This window comes from Neoarius graeffei, chromosome 11 (genome assembly GCF_027579695.1).
Source record: "Neoarius graeffei isolate fNeoGra1 chromosome 11, fNeoGra1.pri, whole genome shotgun sequence".
Taxonomy (NCBI): domain Eukaryota; kingdom Metazoa; phylum Chordata; class Actinopteri; order Siluriformes; family Ariidae; genus Neoarius; species Neoarius graeffei.
This window is the reverse complement of record NC_083579.1, coordinates 5,722,597-5,747,065: the sequence shown is the minus strand read 5'-3', so window position 1 is coordinate 5,747,065 and position 24,469 is coordinate 5,722,597. Positions and strand designations below refer to the sequence as shown.

General features: G+C 41.5%; 1 protein-coding gene across 2 annotated transcripts in view; it reads right to left on the bottom strand.

The window, feature by feature from the left end:
- Positions 1-364: 364 nt before the first annotated feature.
- pabpc4 (poly(A) binding protein, cytoplasmic 4 (inducible form)) overlaps positions 365-24,469 on the bottom strand; it is a 68,438-nt gene continuing 44,333 nt past the window's right edge. The window contains exons 4-14 of one of the 2 annotated variants that reach the window (XM_060933315.1): positions 23,941-24,080; positions 22,688-22,782; positions 20,528-20,665; positions 20,330-20,425; positions 19,436-19,705; positions 11,459-11,657; positions 11,188-11,321; positions 5,916-6,006; positions 4,427-4,557; positions 816-932; positions 365-704 (exon numbers count right to left, since the gene is read on the bottom strand). In XM_060933315.1, the coding sequence (XP_060789298.1) occupies positions 840-932; positions 4,427-4,557; positions 5,916-6,006; positions 11,188-11,321; positions 11,459-11,657; positions 19,436-19,705; positions 20,330-20,425; positions 20,528-20,665; positions 22,688-22,782; positions 23,941-24,080 (1,387 nt within the window). In that variant the 3' untranslated portion in view covers positions 365-704; positions 816-839. Of the gene's footprint in view, positions 705-815; positions 933-4,426; positions 4,558-5,915; positions 6,007-11,187; positions 11,322-11,443; positions 11,658-19,435; positions 19,706-20,329; positions 20,426-20,527; positions 20,666-22,687; positions 22,783-23,940; positions 24,081-24,469 lie in introns of both variants that reach the window. The other variant, XM_060933313.1, reaches the window with a different exon arrangement.

Sequence of the window (24,469 nt, the reverse complement as noted above, 5' to 3'; positions counted from 1 at the left end):
CACTTTTAGTAGGTACTAACTACTGCATACCGGGAACACCCCCCACACAAGATGTGCCATTTTGGAGATGCTCAGACCCAGTCATCTCGCCATCACAATTCGGGCCTTGTGAAAGTCGCTCACATCCTTACGCTTGCCCATTTTTCCTGCTTCCAACACATCAACTTCAAGAACTGACTGTACTCTTGCTGCCTGATATATCCCACCCCTTGACAGGTGCCACTGTAACGACAGAATCAATGTTATTCCCGTCACCCGTCAGTGTTTTTAATTTTATGGCTGATCGGTGTAAGGTGGTCAGTGAGTATGTTTCTTTAATTGAGATAAAATACACTGATGGTCAGTAAAGATGAACACAAAGACATTTGAAATAGTCATCCCTTTATTTAGAAGGCCACACCACTCAGAGTCTGAGGAACCAGCGAAAACACACACACCTCTCAACTGAAGAGAAAAACTCCAAGCTCGATGGCCTCATAGAAAAAAAAAGGGGGTCTGTCCGTCCTGGCCACACTTCCCCGTGTTTAAATACGCTTTAAATAGGGTATGGGTGTTGATTTAAAAATGATTACAGAGTTATAAAATATAAGCCCTGCAATAAAATGTTCAAGTATGTTTTTGACTTTCACTTTTACTCTTTTTTTAATATTGGTATGGTTGTGAAAGGAGGCACCAGCCAGTGTAGCATTCACTTCTCGAGCAGCCTGCAGAAGAAACAAATAATAAAGAAATGAAGCTTTGAGAATTGTTTATTAAAGGAATAATTCAGACAAAAAAAAAAACCCCGACGTCATAACGAAGTCAGACGCAGTTACCCTTTGGACCGTAAGGTTTCCACGTCAAGATGTAGCTGTGGCAGCAGCTACTCCAGCTTTCTGTGTCGCGTCTTTCTTCGCCTGGTGAGCCTGGAGCACAGCAACGGCCTCCTCTACCTGCAAACACACACCATGATGGATTAGCAAAAGTGAACCGAGCTGGAAAACTTTTTAACAACTTCACTGTTGTCTTGGATTAAGTAAGGGATAAACCTCTGTTCAAGTAAATAATCAATTACAGTAGGTGTGATGATGTGGAGTTACTGTTACCACCCTAAAGCTGATTATTTTTCTATAACAACGCATCTTGAAGTGTGTTATTCCTTATAAATTGTCAATTCTTAAAGGTCCCATGGCATGAAATTTTCACTTTCTGAGGTTTTTTAACGTTAAAATGAGTTCCTCTGACCTTCTTAAGTCACCCCAGCGGCTAGAAATGTCATAATGTGTAAACCAAACTATGCCCAACATTTGAGAATGGCGCGTCAAAACGGCGCGTTGATGAGCTCTTTCCTTTACTACGTCAGCAAGGGAGATGATCCCCACACCCCCCTCTGGATTCCCACCCACTGTATGGATTGCCCGCCCAGTTGTAGTGAGGAGACCATAGAGGACACAACAACATGGCATCACCTAAGCGAGCGAAACATGGAAATTGCGCTGTACATGGATGTGACAACACAGAAAAGAGTCTGTTTTTACTGCCGACGGGAGAGCCCCTGAAGACGCAGTGGCTTAATTTTATTTACTTCAATAATACGCCGTCGAGTCTACCTAAGACGGTGTATGTTTGTCGGAAGCATTTTCCTGATGAATGTTTCCACAACTTGGGACAGTACAGGGCAGGTTTTGCACATCAACTGTCACTGAAGCCTGGGTCCGTACCAAGCATCCCTGCCGCATCAGCCACAAACACCGAACAAGTAAGTGTATAACTGTTAAATCGTTTTGCCGTGTTTTAAAATCGGTGCGTTAGCCTAGCAATGGCTACATTAGCTGTGCAGCTAACCGCTTCCTGCAGTTAGCCAGGTAATCTGCGCTACATAACTAAAGAGCATGCAGCATGCTCTGTTAAACTGAGTTTAGTCTGGAAATTGACTGTAACTTATGAGCTTATGTTTGACTATTGCTCCGCAACGCATGTCTTCTGTTGGATAAGCGATATGTTGCTGTAGTTGCTGCTTCTATCCTCTTTGGTTATGGAGTGCGTGTTCAAGCCTAGGGTATTATACGTTCATAAACTACCACTCCGAACACTCTCACTCTCTGTTCTCTGTGTCACGTTGAGTTTACAAAAGGAGTCCGAGGGAGAACGGGGTTTTGTCTTAGCAGCGTGGCTACAGGCGCTGATAGCAGCGAGTATGTGTGTGCACAGCTTGGTCAAGCCCCTCCCCCTCCCCCATGGCCCGCCCCCACCCTCTACCCTTCCCCGCCTCCTGCTTCTCATTAGCAAAACGACGCACTGGGAAAAGCACTGAAATGGAGCTTTCTCCCAGGAGGCTATATTTACGTGCCGAGGGTTCATTTTGAGAAAGGCTGCGGATATAAGATCCGGAAACCTCCACGAGCCCGTTTAAAGCATCAACAAACCACCATGCCATGGGACCTTTAAAGCCCACGCTTTTAATCCATTTATAGTTACATTTAATGTTGTGGAATGTCCTCAAAGCAAGTTATTTCCTGTCATCACTCATGTTATAGCAGCTACAAATGGTCATTCCCTCACCAGCCTCTCTTTCTCGATCTCTCTCAAAAGGGGTGTTCACACGACAACTTTTACTCCGGTGTAGCACCGGGGCTGCCCCGGTAGAGCGTTCACACGGTACAAAGTTATACCGGTGTCGCCCCTGAAAGCTGCTTAAACCGGTGCAAATCTAACCCTGCTCGGGAGGTGGTTTAAGAAATTTACTCCGGAGTAAATGCTAGTTTGCGGGGCAGCACCGATATAAAATGGGACGTCTGAACGCTACAGGGGTAGACTCGCTACGCGTGAGGAGAGTTGATTACATACGGGCATTGCGTAATTTGCATCCTGGTATTTTGCGCTTCCAAAATGGCGAATATCAACAACAACAGAACTGCGTGTCTTCCAGTGTTGCCAGATTGGGCGGTTTTAAGTGCATTTTGGCGGATTTGAACATATTTTGGGCTGGAAAACGTCAGCAGTATCTGGCAACACTGGTGTCTTCATCCACGTTGTTTTCCCGGCACTTGGTGATGCCATGACAACCGGGAAAAGGAAGTACATTTTCACGCATGCGCATATTTCATTTCCGCATTATTACTATCGTATAGCACGGTCGCAAAAACTGCCGTGTGAACGCAAGTAGGGCTGCACCGGTGCTAACACGCTTCTCTCTAGTAAGCAGGTTTGTGACGTGTGAACGCTCCACAAAATTTACACCGGTGTAAGATATATCACAACAAAATACATCGGTGCAGCATCGATGCAAATATGTGCCGTGTGAACACCCCTAAAGTTAAAGTGCATATCACGGGTAAATTCAGGAGCAAGATCAATATAATTCTCCTATTTTATATTAAACTTTGGTCAAATATCTGTAACATTCTGCATTCTCTGCAATTTTTTTTACCTTGCGCAATACCAGAAAAATGGGGTGGCACGGTGGTGTAGTGGTTAGCACTGTCGCCTCACAGCAAGAAGGTTCTGGGTTCGAGCCCCGTGGCCGGCGAGGGCCTTTCTGTGTGGAGTTTGCATGTTCTCCCCGTGTCCGCGTGGGTTTCCTCCGGGTGCTCCGGTTTCCCCCACAGTCCAAAGACATGCAGGTTAGGTTAACTGGTGACTCTAAATTGACCGTAGGTGTGAATGTGAGTGTGAATGGTTGTCTGTGTCTATGTGTCAGCCCTGTGATGACCTGGCGACTTGTCCAGGGTGTACCCCGCCTTTCGCCCGTAGTCAGCTGGGATAGGCTCCAGCTCGCCTGCGACCCTGTAGAAGGATAAAGCGGCTACAGATAATGAGATGAGATGAGAATACCAGAAAAATTCAGTTGAAATCAAGCCATTTGAGGCGAATTGGTCCGCCTCTGAAAAAACTTGTTCCCGGGAAACATTGATTTTCGTGACGTCGCATATGTGCGGGACGCCTCCTTCTGAATCTTACGTCAGCGCTGGTTTGTTTATGAGAAAACGACCTGGTGGTTTTCTGCACATTTCTTCAACGTTATCGCGTAATTATTAAAATGGTTAACAGATGTATCGTAGGAGGGTGTAGCAACACCAATCTTGATGGGATTAGTACTCATCGTTTCCCAAAAGACCAGACAATGAGAGAAAAATGATGAGAGAGCACTTGGTCTACACAGGCTGTGCACTGAAACCGTGCAAAGCTCTCGCAGCCTGCTGGCGCTTCCGCAGATAACGTCACGAGTCTGGCTCCAGACTCCCTTGGGATTTTTCCAGACGTGTTTGTTTGTTTTTTTTTTCTGCTGTAGACAGATGGCCTTGTGCAAAATTACCTTTCTGGATGAGTGTGTAAAGGGACATACTTTTGGTCCAGAATATGCACTTTAATAATAATGTTCAGTCACCCTGTGCTGTTTTTATTCTGGACTGCAGTGTGTTCGTGTGAACGTGTCGGAGATTGTGACCTTGGAGCGCAGAGATTCGTGGGACTCGAGCATATGCAGCAGCTCAGAGTTATCGATTTCCAGCAGCATCCCTGTGATCTTCCCCGCCAGAGTCGGGTGCATGGCCTGAATCAACGGGAACAAGCGCTCACCTGAGAGAAAGAGGATTGGGTAAGTGTACAAAGAAGTAAGGACAGATGACGAAGAATGAGGAAGAAGAGCATATGAGGTGAAGGTGAAACAGGAGAAGATGCAGGTAGAGATATAGACCCCTTCGCATGTTTGTAAACAAACCAACCGTTGCCAGGATGCGCGCGCAGCCTGGACCCAGAAACAATGGCGCTGCCCATAGACCGGCATTATGAGCTGTCAGATTATGCAAGACAATTGTCGTTACAAGATCGAGAACGCTACATAAATAAGTTAACTCTAACAAGTGGACATCGCCTACCGGATCCGCATTTAATTAAAGAGTGGACGGACGATGTTAGTAAGTTCCCTGGTATACAATGGCCAGATATATACTCGTACCTTATTGACAAGACTTCAGTGTACACCCACGAAAAACTTCGTGCCTACAAGTCTTTAGACGCATATGATTATGTGCGGGCATGTACAACTTGATTAACAATGGGACATTCATATTCATTTTGTTTTAATCAAATTATGCCAGTGATGTGATGGCAATGTGGCTTTAGCTACAACAGCAAATCCCAACACTAAACAGCAATTTGCAGGAGGTAATGGCGTGAAAGGAATGATAGTGTAAAGAGTGCAGCTAAGAGAAATCAGAGCTGCGTAAAAAGCGAGAGGCAGAGAGCAGAAATGAGACTGAACGGGGCGGGAGCTAGGTTAGAGCAGTCAACGTACTGTAAGTTGGCATTTAGAGCGAAGGCACACAATTTTCCCTTCCCATCCTTGCTTTAAAATTGTGATTTTCGGCATACACAAATAATGACGGCACAAAATCTGGACTGCTTGAGTCAAGCGAGACCTCTCCTACAAACAAAACTGCATGCAAAGCTAAGTTAACATGCTAACAATAGTCATTACATTGTGTAACTATGACGCAGCTAATCAGACAAACGTTACCAAAGTATTTTGCTACATCAATAAACGAAGACTAGAAAGAATAAAAAAGAAAGATTTAATAAATAGCCTGATCTTACCTGTGATGAAGTGGGCGCTGCAAACCCGCGCATTTTTGATGGTGCTTTCATCCCAGTCTACACGTTTGATGGCTTGTAGCCATAGACGTCGGTGATTTTTTTTTGGAATGGGTGAGATCCTGCTGGAATTCTGAACATTTTAACCCCATCACTGCTACGATTCTGACACCCGACAACACAACAACTAGGCATTTCTGAGTCTTTTTTGGGTCCAGGCTGCGCGCGCAATTTCCGCTTACGTATGAATGACGTTTACTGCGAAGGGGTCTATTGAGGAGGGGAAAAGGAAAGATGAGAAAGATAGAGGAAAAACGAGTGAAGGGAGGCACTATACCACTCACCCAACATCTGCTTCTGTTCCTGTGGAGGAGCTGCAGCCAGCATGGAGGCCGTCAGAGGCTCCTGACCCTGTACGTGCACCGCCGGCTGGGCCTGAAAACACACACACTTTTATAAACACGCAACTGCCCCTTCCTATTTTATCAAGTCCATCTACATTTTCCTACTATAGTATATACACTCTCAGCAAATAAAGTACATGATTATACACACAGGACACATTTTCGATGGAATAAAAACGTGTTTTATTCCCTTCTAGCGGGTTTCATTCATTTAGTTTGATAGCATGCGATATTGTTAGCATATCGCTTATCCGACGTGTATTACATCACTCTACCCAATGGAGAATGAGTGTTGAATATGGTTTACGATATTGCATGGTTGTCAAGACAACATGACGTCACATGTTGGAGATGTAAAACTTCCGTGCTAGCGAGCGACCGGGACAATTTGTAAACAAACATGGGCACCAGGTTTGCTTCGTTAAAGGAGAACTGAAGTCATTTTTAAACTTGCTTTATTTCTTAATTAACGTGTTATTCAATTACGTTTTCGGTTTTAGTAACCTTATATCGTGACTTGTATTGGCAACTAATTGCAATTAAATATTATACTTATCGGCCGATTCGGTTTTTAGCCGTGTTGAATTTAGTTCGTTTGGTCCACGGCAGGCGTCGCTTATCCGCGCGATCTTCACGAGACTTGTACGAGACTTCAAAACATGAAGTGTCAGCGCCACCATTTTGAAAACTGTTTTCCAAACGAAGTATTGCACGAAAACGAGTTTAAATGACGATTACTGCCTACTTTTTTCAAACTTTCCTGATTGCATTCAAAACAAACAAAACTTCCAGCTTGATCACGTCAGCATTCGAAAGAGGGCGTGCGCATGTCTTTTGACAAACCGTGTCCGAAATCACTCCCTACTCACTATATAGGGCACTATATAATGGGGACGCTATTTTGTAGTGCTGTCCGGGCTGAAAGAAATCAAATTAGAAGTCTCAAATTTGATTTAATAAAAGGCAGTATTCAGCCTTGATTTAAAAAAATAACTGAAAGCTGCAAGTACTCTGTATTGATTAATGTGTGAAATGTGCTCAGTATAATATGGATTTATCACAAAAACACACGCGTGTATTTATTATTTTGAAACCCACCAGCCGACTGATCTGGCACGTTTTAATTGTGCGACAGTAATTACGTAAATACCAGCGCGACGGAGTAGTGTCCGAAAGCGTTTTTTCATTTTACCAATGAGCTCACTGTATAGTCCTCTATATAGTAATTCCCTATATAGGGAGTAGGGAGTAGTGAACAAGTGAGCGATTTCGGACACAGGGAATGTTGGCAGATGTCAGTCACTTTGATTTCCGCTGTACGTTTTACTTCCGTTCTACGATGTCTCGCGGAGGTCTCAACGAATCTCGTTTATGGCCATTGCTTTGACATATGGACTGATATATTACAGAGCAGATTTCAAACACTCATAACTTGCTATAGCAGCGACAAAATAGCGATCAAAAATGCATTCCTATATTTAATAAAAATGAGATAAATAGAATTTTGATGATAAAAAATTTGCTTTCAGTTCTCCTTTAAATAGGGAAGATGTTGAGAGAATTTTGAAAGAGAAAGACGCGTTGAACACCCGAAAGGAATGTGTATGTATAATAATAATAATAATGGCTTTTTTTCGTGGTCTATCAGATATATTCCAATCAGCTACTCGTCTTCGACTCGTTCAGTATCATGCTAGCTGAATGGAATCTATCTGATATACCACTCAACATCAACCAATATTATTTAATTATTGTACCTTTAAGGGTACGCCGGCTTGTCACTGGATCAGTACCCTCTAAGGTACTTATTTGTACCCTTTATATACCACTTAGTACCACTTTTTGGCCCTAAAAAGGTATACACAGTTACCTTGAGGTCCAATAATAAACCCTCGGGAGTACATTAGTGCAGACTGTACCTTGGGAGACAGAAATGGACTCCTACTGTACCCCCATTTCTGACCTTTGATAGGTATACAATTACTGAATATATCCCTTCTATTGACCAACAAAAGAATAAAAAGCACCTATTTACACCCGATTGCTGATTCTGAATCCAAGTGAAATTTGATGCTATTTATTTGTTTGCTATATGGTATGGATTGTTTTCTCATGGCACATAACTAAAAACAAAAAAAGCAAACAAAAAAACCCCAAACCCATTGTCTGAAGGATGAATAGGTTTCAAACGTATGAGAAGTTGTCTTTCATTCATTGATCAGAAATATGGTCATGGAAAAAGGTAAACAAAGCTTTACCAAGTGTGCATAGAAACCTGAACACAGTGTGTGAACACAGATCCAGAGCTGAATAAATTACCGAATAAAGTTAATTATATAAAATATCAAATTTAAAATGGCAGCACGGCGGTGTAGTGGTTAGTGCTGCCGCCTCACAGCAAGAAAGTCCGGGTTCGAGCCCCGTGGCTGGCGAGGGCCTTTCTGTGTGGAGTTTGCATGTTCTCCCCGTGTCTGCGTGGGTTTCCTCCGGGTGCTCCGGTTTCCCCCACAGTCCAAAGACATGCAGGTTAGGTTAACTGGTGACTCTAAATTGAGCGTAGGTGTGAATGTGAGTGTGAATGGTTGTCTGTGTCTATGTGTCAGCCCTGTGATGACCTGGCGACTTGTCCAGGGTGTACCCCGCCTTTCACCCGTAGTCAGCTGGGATAGGCTCCAGCTTGCCTGCGACCCTGTAGAACAGGATAAAGCGGCTAGAGATAATGAGATGAGAATGAGATGAGAGATCAAATTTAAAACATTTTGCGTGCCATTAAACATTCAACATTTATTATATATTATATATGAACTTTCTGCAGCTCTCCAGCTCTGTCCTTTGGCTCAGTTCGCATCCCACGGATCATTTTGCAGCTTACATCTGCTGAGAAATGTTGCCTACAACCCAAAAAACACATTTGGTTCACTTCCTACAGCTGAGTCGATTCAGAGTTCAGTCGGTTTCTCGCGATACCATACTGAGGCTACCTCGCTCAGATGCTCTTGGGCCAGTTGTTTTGATCACCTGACAGCAATCGCTGTGGTCTCAACTGCCTAAAGGACCACACCAGAGAGGAAAATGCACCAAGGGCTCAATTTAAACAGATTAAACGCTGCCTATGTGAAAGCACGATGAAACTCCAACCGTACTGCTGTCGCTGATCCACTTGTACCAGCACCACGTGAGTGCCACTGCTGTGCTGACAATAAACCATCATCCAACATAATATCTGCTCTATGGTGGTTCCAAAGGGGGCCAATAGATATGGACTCCTACAGTGGCCATTTCAAACAATTAGAATATCGTGAAGAAGTTCAATATTTTTCATCAATACACACAACCACAATCATGGGGAAGACCGCTGACTTGAGAGTTGTCCAGAAGACGATCATCGACACCCTCCACAAGGAGGGTAAGCCACAGAAGGTCATTGCTGAAAAGGCTGGCTGGAAAAGGTGCACAAGCAAGAGGGATGAGCACAGCCTTGAGAGGTTTGTCAAGAAAAGCTGATTCAAGAACTTGGGAGAGCTTCACAAGGAGTGGACTGAGGCTGGTGTCAGTGCATCAAGAGCCACCATGCACAGACGTCTTCAGGAAAGGGGCTAAAACTGTCGCATTCCCAATATCAAGCCACTCCTGAACCAGAGACAGCATCAACTGGGCTACGGAGAGAAAGAACTGGACTGTTGCTCAGTGCTCCAAAGTCCTCTTTTCAGTAAATTTTACGTTTCGTTTGGAAATCAAGGTCCTAGAATCTGAAGGAAGCATGGAGAGGCACAGAATCCAAGGTGTCTGAAGTCCAGTGTGAAGTTTCCACAGTCTGTGATGATTTGGGGTGCCATTTCGTCTGCTGGTGTTGGTCCACTGTGTTTTATCAAGTCCAAAGTCAACACAGTGTCTACCAGGAAATTTTAGAGCACTTCATGCTTCCATCTGCTGACAAGCTTTATGGAGATGCCAATTTCCTTTTCCAGCAGGACTTAGCGCCTGCCCCCAGTGTCAAAACTACTACCAAATGGTTTCCTGTCCATGATATTGGTGTGTTTGATTGGCCAGGCAACTCGCCTGACCTGAACCCCAGAGAGAATCTATGGGCTGTTGTTAAGAGGAAGATGAGAAACACCCGACCCAAAAATACAGACGAGCTGAAGGCCAACGTCAAAGCAACCTGGGCTTCAATAAGACCTCAGCAGTGCCACAGGCTGATCACCTCCACACCACGCCTCACTGATGCAGTAATTCGTGGTAAAGGAGCCACAACCAAGTACTGAGTGTATAAATGAAAATACTTTTCAGAAGTTGGACATGTCTGTCTTGTAAATCCTTTCTGATTGATTTTAGGAAATACTCTAATAATATGAGACACTGGATTTCTGATTTTTATGAGCTGTAAGACATAATTATCAAAATTAAAACAAAAAAAGGCTTGAAATATTTCACTTTACGTGTAATGAATATAGAATATACAGTATGAAATGTATTATACACACACACACTCTATCTATCTATCTATCTATCTATCTATCTATCTATCTATCTATCTATCTATCTATCTATCTAATGTATTAGAACAAGTGGATTAATATAAACTTGTGATTTGCAGCTACACTACTGTCATGGTGATGATACACGGGGCAACTTTTTGGGCAATGTTGCCGAGCAATGTTGCTGGGCAATTGCGTTTTGACTCTTTTCTATTGAGATTGGGCAACATTGTTTCTTTCTGAATGGTTTTGATAATCTCTGGCAACTTTTTGAGATAAGCCAATCAGAACGCGAGTATCGAGTCATGTGACCTCCGGTGAGGTTCGGATCAGAAATTTCAAACAAATATGGCGGCCGCTCAGTGTCAGTGGAGTGAAGAGATGGAGAGACTCCTCATCTGTTTTTACGCCGGTAAGTTGTTATTTTAATATTCTATATGGAGGAATTTACCTCACCAAAGCTCTAAAAAACAACAGACAGCTTGATTAAATGGTCACAGCAAAAATTAAGACATCGATTTTTTTTAGCTAACTGTAAACTGCCGTTGCTAACTGTTGTTGCCCATTGTTAGTTGCCCTGAGTCTCACCTAGTTGCCCGTTGCCAGCAACATTGCTCGGCAACATCAGAGTTGATTAATCAAGACCTTCTGACCAATCAGAATACAGAATTTGATAGCGCTCTGGTATAACGTGTGTTACTATACCATGAGTTTATCATACTGTTAAAACGTACCTGTTGTAAGGTGATGGGTTGGACTACTTGAGGCTGGGTGTTACGCACCGCAGTGGCATATTTGTAGGGTGGCATGGCACGTGGTGTGGTCACCCCGAGTCCAGGGCGAGCCCCCATGGGCTGACCGCCACCAGCTGTAGAGCAGAGGGGTAGAAACCATATTAAATCCTAAATCCTCCTGATTTAGCATTGTGTAATCAGACCTTCATGTGCAGTAACCCATGCTAGCATTAGGTGGTCAGTGGGGTTCGCTCACCCCCTCTCTGGGCACCTGTTGGCATGGCGCGGGGTCCCTGGGCATTGCCGCTGGGTGCGATGTGGCGAATGTTGGCACGAGGGCCGGGTTGGCGCAGTGAATTGGGCACAGCCTGGAAGCCCCCCTGACCTCGAACCCCCTGCTGTTGCCAGCGTGGGTTCGGCCTCATCTGGGTGAGCTGGCTGGGGGCGTAGTACGTGGTTCTGTTCTGGGCCTGTGGGGTTGGACGATACATACACACACTCTCAGATCAAAAGCTGCTTCCGACTTCCACTGATTTTAAGTCCTTGCTGCACAATAAAATAACTCACTATTAATAATTTATAGAAGTCAAAGATGTAAATCTAAATTAATGTTATATTTTCAGATGAACAAAACTGAATGATTTTCTTCAACCTTGTGATGGCTGAAGGGGGAGTAAGGAGATTCCCAAGATGATTACAAGGCAAGACATTACCACTCCACTCAGAAGCTAATGCTACAACCCTCACACTTCACAACAGGTAATGCTAATACTCTTCACTCTTCAAAGGAGCTAATGCTAATACTCTACACAAGAGAAAATGCTAATATTCTACACAAGAGCTAATGCTAATACTAGACATGCTTCAAAGGAGCTACTTTGGAGCTACATGCTTCACAAGAGCTACTGCTAATACGCTTCAAAAGGGCTACTACTAATACTCTCCACTTTTCACAAGAGCCAATGCTAATATGCGTCACAAGAGCTAATTATAACACTTGTCACACTTCAAAAGAGCTAATGCTAATACTCTTCACAAAAGCTCCTGCTAATACTCTTCACTTTTCACAAGAGCTCATGCTAATACTGTTCACAATAGCTACTGCTAATACTGTTCACTTTTCACAAGAGCCCATGCTAATACTGTTCACAATAGCTACTGCTAATACTATCCACTTTTCACAAGAGCTAATGCGAATACTGTTCACAACAGCTACTGCTAATACTGTTCACAACAGCTACTGCTAATACTGTCCATTTTTCACAAGCGCTAATGCTAATACTGTTCACAACAGCTAATGCTAATACTGTCCACTTTTCACAAGAGCTACTGCTAATACTGTTCACAACAGCTACTGCTAATACTGTCCACTTTTCACAAGAGCTAATGCTACTACTGTTCACAAGAGCTACTGCTAATACTGTTCACAACAGCTACTGCTAATACTGTCCACTTTTCACAAGAGCTAATGCTAATACTGTTTACAATAGCTACTGCTAATACTATCCACTTTTCACAAGAGCTAATGCCAATACTGTACTGTTCAAAATAGCTACTGCTAATACTGTCCACTTTTCACAAGAGCTAATGCTAATACTGTTCACAATAGCTACTGCTAATACTGTTCACAACAGCTACTGCTAATACTGTCCACTTTTCACAAGAGCTACTGCTAATACTGTTCACAATAGCTACTGCTAATACTGTCTACTTTTCACAAGAGCTAATGCTACTGTTCACAATAGCTACTGCTAATACTGTTCACAACAGCTACTGCTAATACTGTCCACTTTTCACAAGAGCTACTGCTAATACTGTTCACAACAGCTACTGCTAATACTGTCCACTTTTCACAAGCGCTAATGCTAATACTGTTCACAACAGCTACTGCTAATACTATCCACTTTTCACAAGAGCTAATGCTAATACTGTTCACAACAGCTACTGCTAATAATGTTCACTTTTCCCAAGAGCTAATGCTAATACTGTTCACAATAGCTACTGCTAATACTGTTCACAACAGCTACTGCTAATACTGTCCACTTTTCACAAGAGCTACTGCTAATACTGTTCACAATAGCTACTGCTAATACTGTCTACTTTTCACAAGAGCTAATGCTACTGTTCACAATAGCTACTGCTAATACTGTTCACAACAGCTACTGCTAATACTGTCCACTTTTCACAAGAGCTAATGCTACTGTTCACAATAGCTACTGCTAATACTGTTCACAACAGCTACTGCTAATACTGTCCACTTTTCACAAGCGCTAATGCTAATACTGTTCACAACAGCTACTGCTAATACTATCCACTTTTCACAAGAGCTAATGCTAATACTGTTCACAACAGCTACTGCTAATAATGTTCACTTTTCACAAGAGCTCATGCTAATACTGTTCACAATAGCTACTACTAATACTGTTCACAACAGCTACTGCTAATACTGTCCATTTTTCACAAGCGCTAATGCTAATACTGTTCACAACAGCTACTGCTAATACTCTTCACTTTTCACAAGAGCTCATGCTAATACTGTTCACAATAGCTACTGCTAATACTGTTCACTTTTCACAAGAGCCCATGCTAATACTGTTCACAATAGCTACTGCTAATACTATCCACTTTTCACAAGAGCTAATGCGAATACTGTTCACAACAGCTACTGCTAATACTGTTCACAACAGCTACTGCTAATACTGTCCATTTTTCACAAGCGCTAATGCTAATACTGTTCACAACCGCTACTGCTAATACTGTCCACTTTTCACAAGAGCTAATGCTAATACTGTACTGTTCAAAATAGCTACTGCTAATACTGTCCACTTTTCACAAGAACTAATGCTAATACTGTTCACAAGAGCTACTGCTAATACTGTTCACAACAGCTACTGCTAATACTGTCCACTTTTCACAAGAGCTAATGCTAATACTGTACTGTTCAAAATAGCTACTGCTAATACTGTCCACTTTTCACAAGAGCTAATGCTAATACTGTTCACAATAGCTACTGCTAATACTGTTCACAACAGCTACTGCTAATACTGTACACTTTTCACAAGAGCTAATGCTAATACTGTTCACAATAGCTACTGCTAATACTGTCTACTTTTCACAAGAGCTAATGCTACTACTGTTCACAATAGCTACTGCTAATACTGTTCACAACAGCTACTGCTAATACTGTCCACTTTTCACAAGCGCTAATGCTAATACTGTTCACAACAGCTACTGCTAATACTGTCCACTTTTCACAAGAGCTAATGCTAATACTGTTCACAACAGCTACTGCTAATACTGTCTACTTTTCACAAGAGCTAATGCTAATACTGTTCACAACAGCTACTGCTAATACTATCCACTTTTCACAAGCGCTAATGCTAATACTGTTCACAACAGCTACTGCTAATACTGTCCACTTTTCACAAGAGCTAATGTTAATACTGTTCACAATAGCTACTGCTAATACTATCCACTTTTCACAAGAGCTAATGCTACTACTGTTCACAATAGCTACTGCTAATACTGTTCACAACAGCTACTGCTAATACTGTCCACTTTTCACAAGCGCTAATGCTAATACTGTTCACAACAGCTACTGCTAATACTATCCACTTTTCACAAGAGCTAATGCTAATACTGTTCACAACAGCTACTGCTAATAATGTTCACTTTTCACAAGAGCTCATGCTAATACTGTTCACAATAGCTACTACTAATACTGTTCACTTTTCACAAAAGCTCATGCTAATACTGTTCACAACAGCTACTGCTAATACTGTCCACTTTTCACAAGCGCTAATGCTAATACTGTTCACAACAGCTACTGCTAATACTATCCACTTTTCACAAGAGCTAATGCTAATACTGTTCACAATAGCTACTGCTAATACTATCCACTTTTCACAAGAGCTAATGCTACTACTGTTCACAATAGCTACTGCTAATACTGTTCACAACAGCTACTGCTAATACTGTCCACTTTTCACAAGCGCTAATGCTAATACTGTTCACAACAGCTACTGCTAATACTATCCACTTTTCACAAGAGCTAATGCTAATACTGTTCACAATAGCTACTGCTAATACTATCCACTTTTCACAAGAGCTAATGCTAATACTGTTCACAACAGCTACTGCTAATACTGTCCACTTTTCACAAGCGCTAATGCTAATACTGTTCACAACAGCTACTGCTAATACTATCCACTTTTCACAAGAGCTAATGCTAATACTGTTCACAACAGCTACTGCTAATAATGTTCACTTTTCACAAGAGCTCATGCTAATACTGTTCACAATAGCTACTGCTAATAATGTTCACTTTTCACAAGAGCTCATGCTAATACTGTTCACAATAGCTACTACTAATACTGTTCACAAGAGCTAATGCTAATACTGCCACTTTTCACAACAGCTACTGCTAATACTGTCCACTTTTCACAAGAGCTAATGCTAATACTGTTCACAACAGCTACTGCTAATACTGTCCACTTTTCACAAGAGCTAATGCTACTACTGTTCACAACAGCTACTGCTAATACTGTTCACAACAGCTACTGCTAATACTGTCCACTTTTCACAAGAGCTAATGCTACTACTGTTCACAAGAGCTACTGCTAATACTGTCCATTTTTCACAAGCGCTAATGCTAATACTGTTCACAACAGCTAATGCTAATACTGTTCACAATAGCTACTGCTAATACTATCCACTTTTCACAAGAGCTAATGCTACTACTGTTCACAACAGCTACTGCTAATACTGTTCACAACAGCTACTGCTAATACTGTCCACTTTTCACAAGAGCTAATGCTACTACTGTTCACAAGAGCTACTGCTAATACTGTCCATTTTTCACAAGCGCTAATGCTAATACTGTTCACAACAGCTAATGCTAATACTGTTCACAATAGCTACTGCTAATACTATCCACTTTTCACAAGAGCTAATGCTAATACTGTTCACAACAGCTACTGCTAATACTGTTCACAAGAGCTACTGCTAATACTGTCCATTTTTCACAAGCACTAATGATAATACTGTTCACAACAGTTGCTGCTAATACTGTCCACTTTTCACAAGAGCTAATGCTAATACTGTTCACAATAGCTACTGCTAATACTATCCACTTTTCACAAGAGCTAATGCTAATACTGTTCACAACAGCTCCTGCTAATACTGTCCACTTTTCACAAGCGCTAATGCTAATACTGTTCACAATAGCTACTGCTAATACTATCCACTTTTCACAAGAGCTAATGCTAATACTGTTCACAATAGCTACTGCTAATACTATCCACTTTTCACAAGAGCTAATGCTAATACTGTTCACAACAGCTCCTGCTAATACTGTCCACTTTTCACAAGCGCTAATGCTAATACTGTTCACAACAGCTACTGCTAATACTGTCTACTTTTCACAAGAGCTAATGCTACTACTGTTCACAACAGCTACTGCTAATACTGTCCACTTTTCACAAGAGCTAATGCTACTACTGTTCACAACAGCTACTGCTAATACTGTCCATTTTTCACAAGAGCTAATGCTAATACTGTTCACAACAGCTACTGCTAATACTGTTCACAACAGCTACTGCTAATACTGTCCACTTTTCACAAGAGCTAATGCTAATACTGTTCAAAATAGCTACTGCTAATACTGTTCACGTTTCACAAGAGCTACTGCTAATACTGTTCACAAGAGCTAATGCTAATACTGCCACTTTTCAGAACAGCTAATGCTAATACTGTTCACAACAGCTACTGCTAATACTGTCCACTTTTCACAAGAGCTACTGCTAATACTGTTCACAACAGCTACTGCTAATACTGTCCACTTTTCACAAGAGCTAATGCTACTACTGTTCACAAGAGCTACTGCTAATACTGTCCATTTTTCACAAGCACTAATGCTAATACTGTTCACAACAGCTAATGCTAATACTGTTCACAATAGCTACTGCTAATACTATCCACTTTTCACAAGAACTAATGCTAATACTGTTCACAATAGCTACTGCTAATACTGTCCATTTTTCACAAGCGCTAATGCTAATACTGTTCACAACAGCTACTGCTAATACTGTCCACTTTTCACAAAAGCTAATGCTAATACTGTTCACAACAGCTACTGCTAATACTGTTCACAACAGCTACTGCTAATAATGTCCACTTTTCACAAGAGCTAATGCTAATACTGTTCATAATACGTACAGTGGGGCACAAAGTATTTAGTCAGTCACCAATTGTGCAAGTTCTCCCACTTAAAAAGATGAGAGAGGCCTGTAATTTTCATCATAGGTACACTTCAACTATGAGAGACAGAATGGGGGGAAAGAATCCAGGAAATCACATTGTCTAATTTTTAAAGAATTTATTTGTAAATTATGGTGGAAAATAAGTATTTGGTCAATAACAAAAGTTCATCTCAATACTTTGTTATATACCCTTTGTTGGCAATGACAGAGGTCAAACGTTTTCTGTAAGTCTTCACAAGGTTTTCACACACTGTTGCTGGTATTTTGGCCCATTCCTCCATGCAGATCTCCTCTAGAGCAGTGATGTTTTGGGGCTGTCGCCGGGCAACACGGACTTTCAACTCCCTCCAAAGATTTTCTATGGGGTTGAGATCTGGAGACTGGCTAGGCCACTCCAGGACCTTGAAATGCTTCTTACGAAGCCACTCCTTCGTTGCCCGGGCGGTGTGTTTGGGATCATTGTCATGCTGAAAGACCCAGCCACGTTTCATCTTCAATGCCCTTGCTGATGGAAGGAGGTTTTCAGTCAAAATCTCACGATACATGGCCCCATTCATTCTTTCCTTTACACGGATCAGTCGTCCTGGTCCCTTTGCAGAAAAACAGCCCCAAAGCATGATGTTTCCACCCCCATGCTTCACAGTAGGTATGGTGTTCTTTGGATGCAACTCGGCATTCTTTCTCCTCCAAACACGACAAGTTGAGTTTTTACCAAAAAGTTCTATTTTGGTTTCATCTGACCATATGACATTCTCCCAATCCTCTTCTGGATCATCCAAATGCTCTCTAGCAAACTTCAGACGGGCCTGGACATGTACTGGCTTAAGCAGGGGGACACGTCTGGCACTGCAGGATTTGAGTCCCTGGCTGCGTAGTGTGTTACTGATGGTAGCCTTTGTTACTTTGGTCCCAGCTCTCTGCAGGTCATTCACTAGGTCCCCCCGTGTGGTTCTGGGATTTTTGCTCACCGTTCTTGTGATCATTTTGACCCCACGGGGTGAGATCTTGCGTGGAGCCCCAGATCGAGGGAGATTATCAGTGGTCTTGTATGTCTTCCATTTTCTAATAATTGCTCCCACAGTTGATTTCTTCACACCAAGCTGCTTACCTATTGCAGATTCAGTCTTCCCAGCCTGGTGCAGGTCTACAATTTTGTTTCTGGTGTCCTTTGACAGCTCTTTGGTCTTGGCCATAGTGGAGTTTGGAGTGTGACTGTTTGAGGTTGTGGACAGGTGTCTTTTATACTGATAACGAGTTCAAACAGGTGCCATTAATACAGGTAACGAGTGGAGGACAGAGGAGCCTCTTAAAGAAGTTGTTACAGGTCTGTGAGAGCCAGAAATCTTGCTTCTTTGTAGGTGATCAAATACTTATTTAACCGAGGAATTTACCAATTAATTCATTAAAAATCCTACAATGTGATTTCCTGGATTCTTTCCCCCCATTCTGTCTCTCATAGTTGAAGTGTACCTATGATGAAAATTACAGGCCTCTCTCATCTTTTTAAGTGGGAGAACTTGCACAATTGGTGACTGACTAAATACTTTTTTGCCGCACTGTAGCTACTGCTAATACTGTTCACTTTTCACAAGAGCTAATGCTAATACTGTTCACAACAGCTACTGCTAATACTGTCCATTTTTCACAAGAGCTCATGCTAATACTCTTCACTCACAAGAAATAATGCTAATACACTTTACAACAGCTGATGCTAATACTTTTAAAATCCCTAGATTTTATAGATTCATAGCTTTAACTTGTAGTCATGTTCTCTATTAAATAATTTTTTTTAATTTAATGTATTTTTAGTCTTCGATTATGTGGAGTGTCCTCAGTACACATCCATTTGAAGGAGTTGTTACTATAGAAACGATAACATATTAGAACGAGCATATTAATATAAATCTGCACTACTGTCTGAGCTGCTGTTATAGGAAATGAATCCCCACCTTCTGACCAGTCGCTGTGACCCCGGTCTTTAAGCTCACCTGTGGCACGGCAGGCATGAAGTACCCACTGGTGGGCTGGAACTGGTTGATGATGGCATTAGCGGGCATGGCTCTCATACCGGCGATGCGCTGCATGTACTGGTTGGTGAGGTGAGCTTTGCGCTCCTCTTTGCGCTGCGCCAGCGCCACGTACAGGGGCTTGGAGCCCACGATGCGTCCGTTCATCTCCGTCACAGCCTTGGTGGCCTCCTCAGGAGAGGAGAAGCACACGAAGCCGAAACCTTTAGAGCGTCCTTCCTCCAGCATCACCTGGTGCAAGAGAGATGAATATTTAAATAATGTAACAATTTAACGAAGCAGCTCAGCGGACTGGCTCTGACCAGAGGCGGGGCTAATTTCTGGGCCGGAAAATTTTAAGAAAATACCTGAAACAAAGAAACTACCAAAGTCCACTGAATAAGAACAAAACAAACAAACAAACAAAAAAACCCACCGACCACTATTTTTCTAATTATTTAATTAGCATAATATTATTCAAAGTAATATTAATATTTTAATAATTTTAATTAATTATAATGATCATTCTAATGATTTAATATTCACATTTTAATTCTAATAAATGCAACAAATTATATTATTTTAATGTTATTAATTGTCATGATTTTACTTACAAGTCTAATTTTAATTATAATAAATCTCATTATCAAATTATTACAATTCAATAATGACCTAATTAATCAGTTTATTTGAATAATTCTCATTTTTAACTCAAATAAATGTAATTATCTTTTTATTTCAATAATTCCAACACATCTAATTATTCTCATTCTATACGTTACAATTATATAATTATATAATTCTCTGAATCTTAGCCTGATGAAAAGCTAAAAGTAAACAGGTAAACAGGAAGTGGATATATTTCCTGGCACTGACCTTGGCGCTGGTGATGGAGCCGAAAGGAGAGAATTCCTTCCGCAGTTTCTCGTCGTCGATGGTGTCGTCCAGATTTTTGATGTACAAGTTCACACCCTGTAAATAAACATCACTGTTATGTATAGTAACGATGAATTAGCTTTCAGTTTGCGTGATGCCAAGTGACGGTCATGAGATTCCATGAGCTTTGTGAGCGACCTGGTATCTGCTGATCCTCTCCTGCTTGAGCTGCTCGAACTTCCTCTTCAGCTCAGCTTGTCTCTCCATCTTCTTCTGAGCGCGTCCCACAAACACGGTCTTCCCGTTCAGCTCCGTGCCGTTCATCTCCTCCACAGCCTGGGAGTGGAAAAACACACTGCTCTCAATCCATCCATCCATCCTTTATCTCATCCATCCATCTTTCTACACACTTCTATTTCCATCCATCCATCCATCCATCCATCCATCCTTCTCTACACATTTTCTTCAATCCATCCATCCATCTCGGTTTTTTATCCATCTATCCATCAAGCTATGCATCACTTCATTCATGCATCCTTCTCTGCACATTTTCTTCTATCAATCCATCCATCTATCTCTACATTTTTCATCCATCCATCCATCAAGCTATGCATCAATTCATTCATTCATCCATCCATCCTTCTCTATATTTTTTCTTCCATCAATCCATCCATCCCTACATTTTTCATCCATCCATCTGTCCATCCATCCATCCCTCCATCTATCCATCAAACTCTGCATCAATTAATTCATCCATCCTTCTCTGCACATTTTCTTCTATCAATCCATCCACCCATCCATCTCTACATTTTTCATCCATCCACCCATCCATCAAGCTATGCATCAATTCGTTCATTCATCCATCCTTCTCTATACTTGTGCTTCCATCAATCCATCCCTACATTTTTCATCCATCCATTCCTCCATCTATCCATCAAGCTATGCATCAATTCCTCCGTCCGTCCTTCTATGCACATTTTCTTCCATCCATCCATCCATCCATCCATCCATCCATCCATCCATCCTTCTCTATACTTTTTCTTCCATCCATCCATTCCCCATCCATCTGTCCATCCATCTCTACATTTTTCATCCATCCATCCGTCTCTATGCTTTTTACGTTTGCATCCTATTCTATATGTCTTTGTTCATCCACTCATCTGTTTAGTCATACATTCTCTCACCCAATCATCCATCTACCCATCCTTACACACATACATACATACAAACAAATATACATACATCTAGGTATGCATCCATCCATCTTTTCATTCTTCCATCTATCCATTAAGCAAGCCATATGTTGTTTCATCCATCCATCCAAACATTTTTCATCCATCCATCTTTCTCTATGCTATACATCCTTTAATCAGTCCATCCATTCTATCTTCAAACCATCTCTTTACTATGCATTCTTTTATCCATCCATCCTTTGATGTATCCATTTTTTTAAAGATATTTTTTGGGCTTTTTTCACCTTTATTGGATAGGACAGTGTAGAGACAGGAAATGAGCGGGAGAGAGAGATGGGGAGGGGTCGGGAAATGACCCCGGGCCGGAGCCGAACCTGGGTCCCCGGACCCATGGTTTAGTTTAGTTTATTTAGTTTAGTTGAAACAGGGACCATGCACAAGAGTCATTGGTTACAAAAGTAAGAAGATGGCTTGCGCCAGATTATAGCTAAAAAGCTAATTTCCATCTGCAGTCCCTAGGCAGGTAAAACAAATACAAACAAAATACGTGAGAATAAGAGCAGCCATAGGTGCACAAATGCATGTGCGCAGACACACACACACACACACACACACACATGGCACGGCGCCTTATCCACCTGAGCCACGACGAAAATCAACAGTCATTCTTCTGTTCCAGTAATAAATACATAAATAAACAAACAAATAAATGCCTGTAAAACCCCAGGCATGTTAGTTGCTGTACTAACGAACAGGCTTTTAACAGGACAGGACTCTCAGGTCCTGACCGATCTGTTCGAGCACGAGGACTTGCTTTAAACGGAGAATAAAAAGGACATACAACATCACTCTGAATATAGACACGTGCCAAATTCTGGAACCGTAATGGCTACTTTTTTCTCTTTAGCTGTAATATGTCCATCTGCTCATCCACTCTTTCAACAAAAGACATCTATCCATATCCCCATATAATGATTCTATAGAATTATATCGACTTGCTTTAGAAATTATAGCAATGAACATGTTCAGGAAATGTATCTTTAAATATGTAAGTGATAACACTCAGTGTCTCAGGACAAGAACGATATTTTTGTCCTGTGTAAATATGAGACAGCAGTCTCTCTCTGCCTGTCCTCGCAGGGAGCTGATGGAGTTTGTACTGCACCTTGTTAGCATCTTCGTGTTTCTCGTAGCTGACGAAACCGAATCCTCGCGATTTCCCCATGGGATCAGTCATCACTTTCACACTCAGGGTTTTACCTGCATGTCAGAAAAGGAGAGACAAAAGGAAAATGGTGGGTTTTTTCCTGTTGTTCCATCAAATAAATCTTTTCTCCTTACACAGAAATGTATGATTATATGTTGTTAATAATTATGCTAAAAATTAACTAATATTTGAAATGTAATTTTATTATAATTTACATGTATGCATTAGTTTACATTTTTATAGTAAATTAATAATTAAATAGTGTAGAAGAAGCATTAAAAACATGAATGTTTTAGAATAATATGATATTAACTTATGGAGCTAGTAAACAGTAATAAATAAATAAATTCACTTCAATCTCTTTTAAAAACATTTACTGTTTAACAGTTATATGTTAAATAGATCAATTATTATTGTTATCAATTATTATCAGTGTTAAATAGATCAATTATTCTCTTACAAAATTTTAGGAGAATTAATTAAATTTAAAAAACTAAATTAAAAGCAGTTAAAATGTTTAAAAAATTTTTTTCAAAAAACTTTTTGAAGCAAATAAGCAAATCACTCGAAAGGAATACAATACTTTCCCAAAAATCAGCCTCAGAAAATGTATTAAATAACTGTGCACTCTTATAAAATCTAAATTATCATCTCATCTCATTATCTGTAGCCGCTTTATCCTGTTCTACAGGGTCGCAGGCGAGCTGGAGCCTATCCCAGCTGACTACGGGCGAAAGGCGGGGTACACCCTGGACAAGTCGCCAGGTCATCACAGGGCAAAATCTAAATTATCCTAAATGCAATTAAAGTTCTCATTCTCATTATCTCTAGCCGCTTTATCCTTCTACAGGGTCGCAGGCAAGCTGGAGTCTATCCCAGCTGACTACGAGCGAAAGGCGGGGTACACCCTGGACAAGTCGCCAGGTCATCACAGGGCAAAATCTAAATTATCCTAAATGCAATTAAAGTTTAAAAACATAATTTTCACCTTTAACAGAAGTGTTCAGATGTTAATAATGTTTGAAAAAGAATAAATGAAACGATCAAAAAGTCGTGTGCTTTATCATCAAATCAGTGTTTGATTAAATTCTTAATAAATAAATCAATAAATCAAACAAAAAAAAAGTCAGAATGGAAAAAAGGGCTTTCTAATAAACTCAGTGCTACGTTCTCAGCACGTCATCCTCATCGTGAAGTACACTTCTCAGTACCGTATTTATCAAAGATGTCTTTCAGCCTGTCGTCGTCCATGTCCTCGCCGAAGTTCTTGATGTAGACGTTGGTGAACTCTTTGGCTTTGGCGCCGAGCTCGGCCTCTCTCTCCTTCCTGGATTTAAACCTCCCCACGAACCTGCGCAAGGAAAACAAAAGAGGTGTGACTCGAGTGACGTGGGAGAACAAACTTGGTGAATCACTGGCTTACAGGCCACGCCTCCATTACAGCCAAAGACTGGCTTACAGGCCACGCCTCCATTACAACCAAAGACTGGCTTACAGGCCACGCCTCCATTACAGCCAAAGACTGGCTTACAGGCCACGCCTCCATTACAGCCAAAGACTGGCTTACAGGCCACGCCTCCATTACAGCCAAAGACGGGCTTACAGGCCACGCCTCCATTACAGCCAAAGACTGGCTTACAGGCCACGCCTCCATTACAGCCAAAGACTGGCTTACAGGCCACGCCTCCATTACAGCCAAAGATGGGCTTACAGGCCATGCCTCCATTACAGCCAAAGACT